At 38.1% G+C, this 16,347-nt stretch overlaps 1 protein-coding gene across 4 annotated transcripts in view; it reads right to left on the bottom strand.

Moving 5' to 3' along the window:
• Nucleotides 1–2,055: 2,055 nt before the first annotated feature.
• Nucleotides 2,056–16,347, bottom strand: part of SLC38A9 (solute carrier family 38 member 9) — a 45,070-nt gene continuing 30,778 nt past the window's right edge. For all 4 annotated transcript variants that reach the window (XM_038124407.1, XM_038124406.1, XM_038124408.1 and 1 more), the window contains 4 exons: nucleotides 15,144–15,257; nucleotides 13,063–13,211; nucleotides 4,804–4,893; nucleotides 2,056–2,950 (listed from right to left, as the gene is read on the bottom strand). In XM_038124407.1, coding sequence (XP_037980335.1) covers nucleotides 2,785–2,950; nucleotides 4,804–4,893; nucleotides 13,063–13,211; nucleotides 15,144–15,257 — 519 coding nt within the window. In that variant the 3' untranslated portion in view covers nucleotides 2,056–2,784. The remainder of the gene's footprint in view (nucleotides 2,951–4,803; nucleotides 4,894–13,062; nucleotides 13,212–15,143; nucleotides 15,258–16,347) is intronic.

Genomic DNA, 16,347 nt, shown 5'->3' on the forward strand with positions numbered 1-16,347 from the left:
CTGGTACTGTTAGGTAGAAAATTAGATTCTTAGTCAATGCCCAGAGCCAGAAGTGTTTCACCTCACAGCTTGCTTCAGCAAAGTTCAAGTGTAAAGACATAGTTCAGTATTTCCAGCAGGAATTGTTTTTCTTCTGTAACAAGGTAATAAATGACATCTCACAATACAAGACTGGGTCAATATATTACCTTCTTTGCTTTGCTAAACCACATGATGATATCCTGGAACATAGCATCTAAGGAAGTGAAATTAGCTGGCCATCACTGCAGATGAAGTGTGTGCTTGTAACTACATTTTGTACTTGCACAAAAAAAGACAGTGCAATCTACCTCTGGTGTTTTAGGGCATTTAAGTTTCCATTAAACTTTAAGATATTATTTAACTCAGGATGCTGACAAAGAAGAGAATCCCTAAAAATGCCAATCTACTTACACACTCCTGACCTGCTTCTTATGCTTGTGAAAATCTCAAATGCATGCAGTAAAATTAAAAAATACATTCTTATAAGAAAGTGTGCTTCAGGAGATGACAGTGTAATGAAATATTTGCTATCACTCTAATGCTTACCAGTTTGTAATTCAAATCAAAGGTTTTACAGGCTTGTATAAATAAACAGTGCAGCAAGAATCTATCTCTGTAACACAGAGCTAAAAGTGTCTTCTATAAATGTCCTGAATAATTTCCTTCTAAATTTTAACTCAGTCATTGTACATGGTATAACTGAAAAGAGATAAGATACAAGATGCAATGACGACACCTCACCAAGAATTCTGACTTTCTAGGAATTTCTGTTGACTACTAGATCCTAACAGAATTTAATTCCGCTAAAATCAATGGGTATTTTACCATCAGCTTCAATGACAAGGATATAAATAAAGGAATCATATTCAAATGGAACATGGAAGGATATAATAAAATTTAATTACTTGCACTGATCAGGGTTTGTACCTAAATTAAGCACTGAACCTACAATAAATAAGCACAAGAGCTTAATGTGAACAAGCCAACAATGCTAGGAAATCTGTGTATTTTGTCCTTTCCTTTTGGTTTTCAAGTACTTCTCTTGTAAGAGTCTACACAGAAGAAAATGACCAGGATGGGGCAGACAGATCTCTGTAATACAGAATAGATGATGGATGTATTCTCCAATTCTGATTTAAAAACACAGAAAGTTTCACAAGAAAAGAACAACCAGAAATAATCACTGTGTTCTGCAGATAGTATTCCAAACCCATATAATCTTGTATTTCATACAAATCAAAGGATATTTAGGAAAGTGAGTATCCTTTACACAGTTTGAGGAGCATAAGTAAAACAAATAGATTTACATTATCACTAAAAGAAATTCACACAATTTTCCAGAGAAGCATGATAATAACCTAGGTTATGTTTTTCACTGTCTTTCTGATGAAAATATGAACGCTTATCCTGCAATGTAATTATCTTTCCCAACTCCTACCTCACAAATATTGCACCACTCCAAATTTTTTCTTCTTTTACTTACTTTGGAATTTAGTATTGCTCAGAGGTCTCTTTCAATTATTCTACATTTGTTGATTATTTTAATGCACTGAAAATCTGCACAAAGAGGAGTTTCTACTCTCTCTCCAACCACAAAAATGACATTCCACTAGTGTCTGGCAACTTAATTACTGCATGTTTTGGGTTGAAACACAGAGTTACAGCAGGCAGATGAAGGAAGGTATCTATGTGCTTATGCATGTACACCCTCTTAATTCATAAACAAGAAGTTAAAAAAAACCAACTCCACAACAAAATCTTCCCAGATTCTTGCAGCTTCTGTTAAAATTATTTAAAACTTAAATTCTTTCACTTCATCCATTCTGAAGACTGCTGGCTTTTTCTCTCTGCTCACATCCAGAAGGTCTAGAGTAATATAGTGGGGAAGTGAGAGACCACCAGAGGAAGACCCTACAAGGGCAGGCCTGTGATGAACAAATGCTGTGTACACCATGCATCCATAAAAACCACATGCAACTCCTGACAAGACAACTTCACAGCACATAATAGCCCAGTAACAGAGTTGAACTGAGGTCAAGCCCAGAATTACTGATTTTAATTGTCTTCTTCTTATTTTTTTTATCCTCCTGGCTTTTTTGTATTGTAAGATCACAAATAAGTTGTGTACATATTGGTTCTGAATAAAACACTGAAACATGAGTTTATTGTTTCTCGTTGTTGGAATTTCCTAGAGGAAAAATATTGCCAAAACAATTTAATAGTGTATTCAAAATTAAGAGTGCATTTTGACCCAAGTGACTATAAATTAACCTAAAAAAAAAAGAAGAAAGACAATAAATTCTTCATTTCCCAAACAAATCAGGAAAATAACTGCAACAAAAGAGCATTTCAAAGAGTCACTGAACAATACTGAGAAAGCATGTCTGCTAATCAAGGTAAGGACAGTTCATTTGGACGAAAAACTTCCACAGCTTGAGGCTGGAAGCTTTGTATTTGGAGAAATGTGCTGTAAAATACTAAAATATTCGAACATTGCTAGTTTTTTATATACCTTCAACAAAACCAGGAAAACTGTATCACTCAAATGCAAACCATTTTACTTCTCATAAGACTGTGATTTCAGAGAAGCAAGACATGTTTCCTGTAAAGCACTTGAATGATGTGTTTCAAATTTGTTTCAAAGGTGAAGCTTTTCCCAAGATCCTCACATTGAGGACAGTCCTCATGCCTCACAGTGTTGCTCAAGGCTGTTGCCAAATATCGCAGTACCAATTGTGACAACCACGGGAGAAAGGGGAGTTTTCACAATAGGAATTGTGCAATCAGATTAGCCAGTCCAAGGAGGATAATAAAGATGTGAATAATCAGTGCAGGCCACGTCAGCTGCCCAGCACGGTGCAGGGAGATCATGTAGATGAGTGATGGATACACGAACACAAAGGCCAGACCACATGTTGCTCCAGAGTATCTGAGGAAAGGGAGGGAAGAGGGGAAGAAAAAAAAAAAAAGAATGAATGCTTTGCATTTATTCTTATTTCTTATTGTCATTTCCCCCTGCCAAACCAATGAACAATCTGGATGAATACTGACTATCTGCAATCGCGAAACATCAATTTCTGTTCCTTACTGAGCTCTACCTCTTTCACTAGCACCTAATAACCACTCTCTATGTTGTTCAGCCCCCTGCTTACTTGTACCTGCACTCTGACATGGCTCTGTCCTTTCAGTCACACCCTGTGATACTGTTTGGAACCAAATCCCTTACTTAAGACTTGATGTTTTTACTTTCTTTGGGGAAATTTGTCAATATGCAACAGAAAGAGAATGGACAGGGCATCCTCTGTTACACATCCTTTACTGTCAGAATTGCAAACCTCATTGCACTCCAGCCATCTGAGAACACAGATTAAAGCATTTAAATATAGAAATGTTCCTGAATCTACAATTCTTATTTTAATTTATTTAATGAACTTCCAGGAAATAATTCTTCAGACCTAAAAGGAACAACATGCCCTTCTGGTAACATGATCAACCACAGCAAGGGAAACATTTAACTGTTCTTTTTCTAACCTAACCCTTGCTTACAAAAATGTTTGTATTATTTTCACCTACCAAGGAGCCAAATGTTATTAAGTAACAACATATTTTGTTTCAAATATTTGAACATTTCTTTCCAAGGAACGATCAGTCTAACTTGCAAACACACAAGTTAGACTATATAAAGACAATTTATCTGCTGGAAATCCACTGTTCAACATGTTTAGTTAATATGCACAATATAGAGACATCAGAAGAGGTAAGCACCTATTTGCAAACAGAGATATGTATTGCACAACCTTTAACCAAATTAGGTATCAGGAAGAAATTCTCTCCTGTCAGGGTGCTGAGACTTTGGAACAGGTTACCCAGGAAAGCTGTGGATGTCATATCCCTGGAAATGTTCAAGGCCGGATAGGATGGGACTCTGAGCAACCTGGTCTAGCAGCAGGTGTTCCTTGCCCATGGCAGGAGGTTGGAACTAGATGATCTTCAAGGTCCCTTCCAACCTTAAGGTCTATTCTATCATTCCAAGAGTCTATGATGACAATTTACTTGACCATCTCTATTACTGGAATACAAAAAAAATTACTACAAGGAGAGACAGAAGTAAAAGAGGAAATGGGAAAAACCCTCAAAGATCAGCCACTGAGCAAAAGTAAGTTATTTTGCTACTTTGGTCAGATGCAAACCTGTCATTCTGGTTTTATAATTGCAGATTTTGGTATTTTTAAACACCTCCCTCTCCTGGTTGCTTTAGGAAAGATGCAAACCAAGAATAAATGACAATGCATATAAATACGCTGACGTCAACACAGTAGAGTCCTTATTATTTCCCCTAATATTTTCTAATTATAGAAATCCTAGCTTTTCATCAAAATAGTATATTTAAGATATCACTTAGAGGCACTTAGAAGCACGTGCTTTCTTGGATTTTTATTATGGACCTTCAATCCACATTCAAATGCTCTTAATACAAAACACAAACTTGAGAGAAGAGCACAATAACAAAGCAACTTTTCTTCTGGCACCACATTCTTTTACGAGTAGAATTACAAGGTCCAAAGGTACAGCTCCAGTAAAAGTCAACCACCTCAGACACAGAGGCAGAATAACAGATGTCCGAACTTTGTCAGCTGACTGTTTACACACCAAATCATTATTTACAACTTAAGAAGGCACAAGCTACACAAAATATAAAGGTACAATTATTAGCACTCCTTTTCAACATCAAGACACAAACGTAGTAACACCTCAGGGAAGCTCGCTGCAAGCAACACTCACCTTATGATACCTCCTATATTTGGATAAAATCTTGCCATTGCTACTCCAGCTCCTACAATGGCTAGGTTCAGGATAAGCACATGGAAAAGGCTACAGGAAAGTGAGGAAAGAGTGTTAAAATCTGTTATATTTATTACAAAATACCACCACTGTCCTTCATTTACTCTAATATTTAACTGGTACATGGATGGTGTTTTCATTTGCATGACTCACTCTATTAAAGCTAATTGATTTCACAGCAAACATGTCATCTACTGAATATTCAGAGTGCCAATTTCTAAATATCTAGTATTTTGACTCAAAATATTCTTAAGGAATAAGACTGTGTAATTTGGCAATTCTTACGAAAAACATCATACATGGTACTCAGCACTCAAGTATTTCAGATGGACATTCAAATACCAAAGAAACAATACTGTATAACTTAATTCCCACAAGAAAGAATTAGCTTGTTCACAGAATGATCTGAATTGCTCAAAGTGAACTAATGGAAACCAGAAGAAAGGCAAAGACGCATCAAGTGGAAAACATTACAAACACTATTAAAATTTGAACTCTATTGCATTTTGATAGAGGACAAACATTTAAAATGTTGGATGTCTTACAGTATATGAACTGTAATGAACTTCTTTGCTCCTGCCCTATTTATGCTGGATTTTTTTGCTATATTTGTTTTTACAAATAATTTCCTGTTGCTTTCCTTTTGCATTAAGGATGAGAAAAACAGAGATTTTCTGTTCTGTGAAAACAGCTTTTACTGCATCAGAAAAATTCGGTGCAGTTATGCACAGAGCTGAGACTCAGGAAAGTATCACTTTTCTTTCGGGAATGTGAAATGTTGGCATATTTTAGCGTAAGGTAAAGTCAGGAAATAGAATAAAAACCTGTGATATTTTGGTCACACAGCTGTTTCTATGAAGGGAAAAAAGAATTCTCACAGAGGAAACATACATACACTTACAGGTTTTGTTTATTCTTCTGGAGGATATGATTTCCTAAAATATACAAAACCTGTAAGCCAAGGCTAATTTTTTCTTCACTGTAGAAAGTATGTGTATTATGGAGGATGTAAATAGCTAACAAACTTTTAAAAAGTGACAGCTTCCATGGCTGTGGCTGAAAGGCTACCTGCCAGTTTCCAAATTAGGAAGAAAGATTAAAGACATAGAATATTCTCATTAAAGCTCAGGGAGATGAAGGCAATTAAAACACAAAGAAATAATTTAAGCTATGGACTGTTTTTAACCTTCAATCTTTAAAATTTATTTCAAAAAGACAAAAAAAATTCTTCAATTTTGTACATGACATTTTAACAGTGGTACAAGAGGGATACCTTAGAGATCAACAATTGCAGTGAGACTACAGCAGCTGTATAAGTTTAAAAAAAACATAACTGGATATAAATCTGGTAAGACCCCATGAACAAAAAATAAAATCCCAAGAATCAGACTTCTTAGGCACCAAATGTGTACACCTTCTCTAATACTGCTAAGGAAAGCCTGACCTTTTCACAAAAAAGTGTCTGCCATTAAAAACAACTTCCTCTCTCCCTACACAAGGCAGATCACAAATCTTACTATCACACAATTGAAGCAGAAAGCTTATGGACATACAAAATGACAGTACTTCTTCCATTCTCTTTTCGCTGAGATTATTTTCTTAGCAAGAGGGACTAAAACCAGTGCAGGCTTACTAATTCAAAATGCAAATTTGTGTCAGTTCAGAGTATTTTAGCAGAAAACCTGAAAAATCTCTGAAGTATTTTATTCTGGCATGCTTTGAAGATGTGATTTTGTTGTTCAAAGTTGCTGTTTTAAAAACAATTACTTCTAGATTCATTTAAAATTTGAAAGCAAATAGGGGTGTCTGTATCTTTGGTGTGAAATGAAACATTTTTCAATTTCTTGATCTGGGAAAGGATTATTGGGTTGAGGACGGACAACGTGTTCTGGCTCAATTAAAAACAATGGTCCTCAAATGCTGAAGTCTCCAAAGCAATTCAGTACTTGTAGAATAGTGCTTTGCAGTTTTCATTATCAAGATTAATCAGATTCCTCAAGAACAGTATCAAAATCAAAAGGTCTGAAAAGGCTTTGCACCTATCTGTTTCAATGTGAAAGATTACACTGCATTCCTCCCCTGGAATGTCCTTGCTCCTTTCTTTACCTTTTGAAACAGCCTGAGTTGTAACTATGACAGTGGACAACAGGTATTTAACTAGCAAACCCTTTCTTTTACCTAGGTACATAGTCACAGCTCAGCTCAGCTCATCTCCAGGATGGGGAAAAAGTCTCGATTTTGATGGAGAGAAAGGCATTACCATTTACGAAAAAAACCCTACCCTTCTGAATAAAGGAAAACATGATACCTAGGGATGTAAGTAGCTACATTGTTTGAGACAGTACTTTTCTTAAGACTCTAGAGCTCCATGCAGCTGTGTTCCAGACAGAACAAGCATTTCTCATAGCCTGTGACATTTTAGTAAGTTCTGAATTGCTCAGGTTTAGCTTGACACTGGCTTACAGTAAAATTAATGCTCACAACACACTGCAAAAGGACAGTCAGGAAAACAGCATTTGGAGGCAGGGGAAATAAACCACACCACTGCTTATTGCAATTATACGAAGAAAAGTATTTAGAGGACATTAGAGATTAGAAAAGATTTGGCCTGTTTGTGCTTAATCACCCTAGTCACATACAGGTGTTTTCTAAGTGGTGTAACTTTCTTCATCATGGCCAATGGCAGCAGAGCTGGGTGGCCCATGCCAGGGCTGGACTGTCAGCCTGGGCAGCCTGATTAGGGCTACTGTTCTGAGGCACAGGTTGGGTTGCCTGAGGGAGGCTGTAATTCATAGAGGAAGCACACCCATGGCAAGTCTTTTATACACTGTCCTCAGTCTCCATACTCTCAGCTGGGCTGATGAAGAGTCTAGCTCTTTTCTATAAAGGGAATCAATCACTGTTCACCTACAAAAATCCTGAAATCCCACAAAAATGGTAACGGAAAGAAGGAAAAAAGATTAGAAGAAAATGCAAGCTTTCCCCTAAGTCTTGCTTTTATCTCTCCTGGCAAAGTTAACCTTTAAAATTGACAGAGTGGAGAAACAACCTTGTATCCCAGAAGATCATTAAAGGGCTTGCTCCATAAAGTTCTCTCCCACTGAAGTGGTAGCCACACTTAAGTCACTGAACAGCAGTGACCATATATATCTAATTAACTTTGGCATCCTCAAAGTAAGAATCGTGTCAAAACCAGTGAAACCAAATCCTAGCACAGGGGAAATTTAAAGACAGAAACTGATTTTAAATCTCCTCAAATTTTAAGTTCTCTCAGAAGTTCAAGATTCAGCATGGTGTTCACAGGATGAACACACACAATAAAGGAAACTGGAAAGCAAGAAAAGAAGAAAATCAGGATCACCCAAGTAAGAATTTTTGAGAGGTTTCTGTATCTAAAAATGTATTTTCTTCCTGGAAATCTCACTCAAGTGACATTGGTCAAAAGACAATGAATCACAACCTTTAAGAGAAGCTAGGCAGAAGTAAGATGATAAGCAGACGAGCAAACATGCATGCAAACAGAAGAAAGGTATTTCATTGCATAAGAAGACACACGTCTGTGGGAGAAATGGCAGGTCTGCTGGGCTACCATGGAGTAAAGGGATAACAATCATTAAGGAAAGCCAAGTGATTTTTGTCTATCAGCCAATTTAACCTCTCAGAACAGGAAAGATATTAAAAAGTTTTAAAAAATCATCATCTGATGATGACTATTTAAAGCGCTTGATGCACACCATATAAATAATCAAGGGAATCTCTGTTACAAATATTACTGTAGCAAAGAGTCAGTAACAATTTAAAAAGTTGGCTTTCTGTACATATAAGAAGATCCAGAGTCAAGCAAGAAACGGCAGATAAAGCACATGCATCTGGCCCTAAATCAGCTGTTAAATGACGCCATTACAAACATATCTCATTTTAGGAAAGAAAGCAATTACCCAATACACAAAATTTTGGCCTTCCTTAACAACACCAGGGAGAGCAGAGAGAATGAACAGTTCCTTGGGTTTTGTCCCAGTACATCACTTTCTTTTGTAATCCATTTACTAGCATACATTTTGCAAAATAAAAGAAGGAATTAGGATGTCTTCTCTCATTTCTACATCTGTTGTAGGAAGTAGAGAAAGGCTGAAGGATTTGTGGATTGAGTGCACCCTCAGCACCAAGCTGAGGACATGATGCAGTGGACACGCTGGAGGGAAGGGATGCCATCCAAAGGGACCTGGACAGGCTTGAGAGGTGGGACCAGGCAAACCTCAGGGAACACAGCAAGGCCAAGCAAAAGCCTCCTAGATCATGGCAATTCCAGCACACCCAAAGGTTGGGCAGAGAAGTGATTGAGAGCAGCCCCGTGGGGAAGGACTTGGGGGTGGTGGCTGATGAAGAACTCACCATGAGCCAGCAGTGAGTGCTCCCAGCCCAGAAAGCCATGGGAATCCTGGGCTGCATCCAAAGCAGCATTGGCCAGCACACTGAGAGAGGGGTTCTGCCTCTCTGCTCTGCTGAAACCCCACCTGGAGCACTGCATCCAGCTCTGGGGCTTCCAGCACAAGGAGTTGTTAAAACAGGTCCAGAGGAGGGCCAGGAGGTTGGTGAGAGGGCTGGAGCACCCCTGCTATGAGGATAGGCTGAGCAAGTTGGGGCTGTTCAGCCTGGAGAAGAGAGGATTGTGTGGGGACCTCACAGACACCTTCTGAAGGGGCCTACAGGGAAGCTGGAGAGGGATTCTCTGACAGGAACTGGAGTGCCAGGGCAAGGATGTATGGGTACACAGTGAAAGAAGGAGATTTAGGTTAAATATATGGAAGAAACTCTGCTGTGAGGATGATGATACACTGGAACAGGTTTCTCAGGAAAGCTGTGGATGCCTTACTTCTGGAAGTGTTCAAGACCAGTTTGGATGGGGGTCTGAGCAACCTGGTCTAGTCAAAGCTGTCCCTGCTGATGGCAGTGGGGTTGGGAATAAATGATCTTCAAGGTCCTTTCCAATCCAAACCACTCTATGATTCTATGGGATGATGCCTGTAAGAAGACTACTGTGTCTAGCACGCCTACACGCACCTTTGATTTTAAGGTAGGCAGAGACACAAGTCACTGATACATATACATCAGAGCAAGGAGAATCCTCTTTCTTAGAATCAAGGATGCTTTTGCTCTCCTCCTGACTGCTGGAATACAACACTCTCATTTCCTTTCAGATAAGTAAGCTCCCACTGTTCTGCTTATGTCTATTGGGAAACCTGGGAGAAAAATTTACACATTGTCTGTTTAAGCATTTAAGTTTGGAGAGGCTGAGCTGTTTCATCACTCAAGACTATGGGTTAGTAGGATACACTACAGGTACACAGCAAAGAGTTGTTAACAGAAAAATAGCACTACAGAGTAAAAAGCATGACACAAAAGAGATGAAAATCAAGTCTTCAGACAATAAAAGCTCCTTTGAAGATGAGTATGTAGTTTCTCATTATCATCCAGTTATAATCCATGGTTTTTCAGAAAAAAATAGGATATTAACCGTGATGTTGCTTTTGGTAGAATTTGCCTTTGATTAGATAAAAAAATCTAGACTATAAATTCCAAAACAGGAAAATAATATCTTGGTGCTTTACTATAACCAGTTTCAGATAAAAAAAAGGGGTAAAACCCAGAGAATGGAATTGATCTGAGCAATATAATCATACACAGGAAATAAAAACTATTTGGAAGCCCTGTAAACATGTGTGAGATCAAGCTATTTGCTTTAAGTTGCATGCGTACAGATTTCTATGTAGTCCATTTATTAACTTAATGGGTATCTGTTAACGCCACCCACAGCAGCAGCAGGAATCCATACCTGCAAATAACTGCTGATGTTAAGAAACCTGGCTTCTTCACATCACTGAGCTTCTACGAAAAGCACCAACAGCTTAAAAATGAAGATAGGAAAATTTCTAATGGGGACTTGGACCAAAGGAGAAGGTGTTTCTGTTCAGTGTTTCTGACTTTGTTGTTTTTGTTGGTTTTGTTTGGACAATTATAGTCAGAAGGCAAATTTGTAACATTTCTCTCATCTGCAAAGAAAACTTAATATAAGAAAGATGCACCTTTGAAAAGATATGTGATTTAGCACATAAAATCACAGGGCTAAATGAGGCTAGGTTGCCAACAGAGATCCTGCTCTTTGCCTCCTTTTTCATCCTTTGGGTTCACTACTCACACAAAAATTTTCTCCAGCCATGTGATCCAGGATATTCTCCTTCATATATTCACCTTATACGGACATCTAAGAAGTAAAGCATGAATCTACACAGATCAATCTTTTTATTGCCCAAGAGCTGTTAGCCCTGATTAATGAGGATTTTGAGAAAGAACCCACCTATATTCAACTATTAGCAGAGTGCTCATTTTCCTACACAAAAAGCTAGAGAACTTAATATTTCCAAGTAGGTTGTTCAGAGTGAATCAAGAGGCACTCCAGTAAGATATCAATCTATGTCAGTAAGAGCAAAGCTTCCTATTTGTAAAACATTTCCTGACAAAATCAGCTCTGGGGAAAACCAAAAATACTGAAGTTTTTCCTAGAGAGGTGATAAAGTGCTACTAAAGGAGATTTGTCAGCTCAGGTGACTGGTGAGAACCAGTCATGAAGACACATTTCACAACCAGGCAGTAAATCTTTACTATCCTCCCAGAGACATATTCTGTGCTTGCTATCAGCCTTCAGTAAGTCTTCACTGCATAGAAAAAGACAAGGGCTGACCTTGTAAATGCATAGAAGCCAGAGCCTGAAGGTTAATTCAGTGATTTCTGTGCTGTATTTGAGACACTGGGATGCTAGAGAGCGAGAGAGAGCCCATCAGCCAGAATATGCTACCTTATCACTGTAGGTTGGAGAGACTTATATGGCTTCCTAGAAACCACTTTTTACTTCTCAGAAGCTTTAAATGCTTCAATAGAGGAGGCTTGAAACAAAGTAAATTTAAAAATGAGTGAAGCTACCCACAGGACATCCTGGAGGCAAGAGTCAAGCAAGCATCTGCATCATCAAATTCGTCATACCATGAAGGCCTAAAACAGCAAGCTGGAATTAACCTGAGAAGAGACTGGCACAAAGCTGTAGGTTCATGGAGAGCCCACGAGGGAAATCAAAACCATTCTGGTCAGAGAGTAACTAGAGGGAGGAGATAGGAAAAGGCACATCCACATAATATAAAGGACAAGATTATTTCCCAGTGGCTGTGAAATCCATCTTTAGCACTTAAATAAATAGCCTTGTTTCCAACAGTAACTTGCAGCAGTTCCTAAAAATCCCGACGTTGAACTGCATACAATTCAGAGTCAAAAAAAGCAGGCACTTATTTCACTGCCTAATTTTAGGCATTCAGCTTCTAGAACCTATTTCAGGACTCAGAAGAAACCTGAAACTTGGAACAACATCTCTACAGACCTGAACTGCTGATGCCACAGAGGAAATACACATTTCTTCTTGAGATTTTTTTTTCCTTTCCTCCATCAGTAATCACAATACAAAATAAGAAACTTGGAGATTAATTGCAACTTCTCAACTGTGACAAATTCAGTACTCCAAATATAAATGTACTAGGTTTTATTTAAGAAACCAAACTAAAACTGAAATCTGCATCAGCTCTTCCCTGGAGTACGGACACTGTACAAATGCAAGGGTGTGGCTCATCTCTGAAATTAGCATGTGAAAAGCTATTTTTATAAGCAATAGCAGCAGTCCAGATAGCATAACTAACAACTCACTGAGCTATTAGCTCTGTTTGAAAACAGATGGATGATTACTAATCACACACAATCAAAACAAAGATAGCATGCTGAAAGGCTAGCATCTGAAGTATATGTTTTTCACAGCTTAAGGACTGCTAGGTGAAATGCTCCTGGACTAAATTTTTTTTCCTGTACAACTTTGCTTTTGTCATATACCCAAAGGGACTGTGTTGACAAAATTACTATTTATTGATAAAATGAAGAGCTAAACTAAAAGAACACCCCCTCCCTTATTCTGCTCTGGCAAACTGTAACAGTCCTGATCTGCAGGCATGCCTATTCACCCTGACTCTACAAACTCTGTGAGACCAGCTTATGAAATAAACCTAATGTACAAAGAAAATCCCCAAAAACCTAGCCAAATTTCTGAGAACAGAAAGCCAGTTAAGCAGAGTGTGCCAAACTATTGTCAAGAAACAGACTTCTTACCTTGGGTAAGCATTTCCAAAAAACTGTCTTAATAGCTGAACTCGTGCCAGATAGCCCAACAGTGGGTATACAGTCATCATTTGGAACAGCAGGAACATTCTTGCAACAAATGACATGATGTCATCACTGGGAAAGTTATCTAAAAAATTCTAAACATATAAGTAATGTTACACATTAATGGTGGCTTGTTTACATATATCTGCTGGGGTTTAATATCTATGTGCCAGAAAGAATGGGACAAAATCCAAACAACTACAATTGCTAAATGAACCCCATAACATGAAAAACCCTCTCCCCCTTTTACAATTGCCTTGCCACCAAATAACAACCAATTTTTGAATATTATTAAGCTGATGTCAGTGTTAACATTGGTATTACATAACGAATTGCCTTCTGATCTTCTGAACATCCTCAAACAATCCAGGCTGTGGAAAGGCCACCTGGCCTTGCAGGCAGATGGATTCATATGCTCCTTTCATCTGTCATATCATACCTACTTACTAAAAACTGTTACTTAGTGAGTAAAACTGCATTACATACAAATGAGGAAGGGATCATACACTACTAGTGGGAACATCTGAAAAAGTATTATAAGACCTGAACATTATAGAAATGTACGAACAGCTTCATAAGTACCTGAGAGATAGCTAAGAAAACAAATCGGAAGAAAATCACTTGTTATCTGTTTTTTAAGTATGGATTTCATCCTGTGAAATTATTTAAGGTGGTTTAAAAAATCATTTCATAGTTTAACAGTGGTACCAGTTGTAACTAATCCATAGTCAGAAGAAACTTTTAAATGTTACCTTATTGCTAAATATTATGCCAAAGCTATAGAACACCTCACATAAAATGGATCCCCCATTGATAGCAATGAAGATAGAACTGATAGAATTGATAGAACTGAAGCAATTTAGGGTGTGGAAATCAGCTTTGCCTATAAGCAGATAAGAGTTTTTGGTCTTCAAAGGGTATTTCATGTGGTGCTATTATCTCAAGAACTCTGCTGGCAAGGCTCACCAGAGCGTCAGACTCCAGAGTGTCAGACTTCAAACGTAATTGCAGCAAGGACTCCTATCTAAACAAGCTTGCTTTCACATTCTATTTCTTCTGGAATCCCAATGAGTCACTGCACACACTTCTTGGGATTAAAGAAGCTAAAGAAATGAAAAGGTCAATTGTTCACTTGTTCATTTTGGTCCTTCATCACTTTCACAGAGTGTTTATTAAATATATGTTTTTCACTGATATATTGGGAACCATTTCTTCTGTATATATACATATCCAGCCCATATATTCTGAATATAAATGAGATAAGACAAGCATTACTCATCTGTTCGTGGTAGTGCCCATGAGGTGTCCCACCAACAGACCACAGTCAAGTGCAGATGCTCCTGCCAGGGTGAATCATGAAGCAAGAAGCAGTAGCTGTTGTTTTTTTTTTTTTAATTGCATTTTTATTAAAAGGTTAAGGAAAAGTATGGAATCTCGGCATGTATTAGGAAGAGCGTTCCCAGCAGGTCGAGGTAGGTGATCCTGCCCCTCTCCTCAGCCCTGGTGAGGCACATCTGGAATGCTGTGTCCAGTTCTGGGCTTCTCAGTACCACAGACATGGAGCTCCTGGAGCGGGTCCAGCTCAGGGCTACAAAGATGATCAAGGGACTGGAGCATCTCTCTTACGAGGAAAGGCTGAGGGAGCTGGGCACCTGTTGCACCTCATCAATATATACAGGTATCTGAAAGGAGGGATGAGCCAAGAGGATGGATCTGGCTCTTCTTGGTGGTGCCAAGGATTAGGACAAGAGGCAATGGGCAGAAATGGATGCACAGAAAATTCCAGTTGAATATGAGGAAGAACTTCTTCACAGTGTGAGTGACTGTGCATTGGAACAGATTGTCCACAGAGATTGTGGAGCCCCCCTCACTGAAGATATTCCAGAACCATCTGGATGCAATCCTGTGCCATATGCTCTGGGATGCCCCTGCTTGAGTAGGGAGGTTGGACCAGATGACTCAGTTCGGTGCCCACAAAAACCCATTTTGTGATTCCATTAAATACATACTGCAGTAAAATATCTCACCTGTTCAATACATTCTTTGGATAATGGTGGAGAAGGAAAAGATGCAAAAATTATCACTCCAACATACAGGTATGTTAGTCCAACCAGGAAGTATGCAATAGAGAGGTCTCTCACCTGAGGAAAAACAAGATTTTATTCTGGCCAGCACTTACACAAAAAACCAGATGAAATAAAAACCTCAGAAGATTTCTATTTCATGTGTTACTGTTACTTTTATATGCATTACTTTCTTATATTTACTACAATCACTTGTACATTTTTATTTTTACTTCCCACTTCGTGGATGGAGACTTCAGACCTTGTTCTGATCAGATCAGAAAACTGCACGGAAATACCCCAAAGTGGAGCTAGACAAGTATTATTTATCTCTCAACATACAAAAAAAGGCACCATGAATGAGATATGCCAATAGATGTAGCATGTTATTCCTTATGCATAAGCATCTAGTTATTAAAACAAACAAGAAATCCCTTCTACTTTCTTACATTCACCTATTCCTACTAAGATCCTTGGAACACAGACACACCTTTCTGTCTAAGACAGAAAGCCCAGAAAGCCCTATGCTAAATTTCTTGTCATGAATAAAATCTTGCAAAGACATGTCTACCCAACTGCAGATGCAATACAAATGAATTTAATATAAGGTTTTAAGGAAAGAGTGTTGAAGCTAGGGTCCTAAATCCACACTTATCTACACTACATACACTTAAGTATGGATTTAAACCTAAACTTCATTGTTCAGTTCTGAAAATTTTGGCTATCTTTTTAAGGTATATAATAAATACAAATATTTTCCACTACACAAAAATAACCACACATTTATTACAGGGAAATAACTGGCCAAACTAATTAAGTAGTTGAAACTAGAGAATCCACATATACATCAGACTGATCTCACAGCAATGTACTTGTTGAGTTATTCTTCTACATAAATTCCTTCCTTTGCAAATAAAGAGGGAGACCATTTGTTTCTAGTTATTAGCTAACTAAATTCTGTATAAGCTTATATTACAGTACAAAACACTCATCACCTTACAGCACACCATTTGTTCAGCTGCCGCTAATCATCAGCTTCTTAAAGGATTACTAGTAATGTTTCAATATATGACCCTATTTTCCCATGACTGAGAAGCAAGTCTTACTAGCCCAGGCATAGCACCAAATTATTAGGATTATACTGGTTTCCAGACCAGGGTGAAAATTA

This window comes from Motacilla alba, chromosome Z, assembly GCF_015832195.1.
Source record: "Motacilla alba alba isolate MOTALB_02 chromosome Z, Motacilla_alba_V1.0_pri, whole genome shotgun sequence".
NCBI classification, from domain to species: domain Eukaryota; kingdom Metazoa; phylum Chordata; class Aves; order Passeriformes; family Motacillidae; genus Motacilla; species Motacilla alba.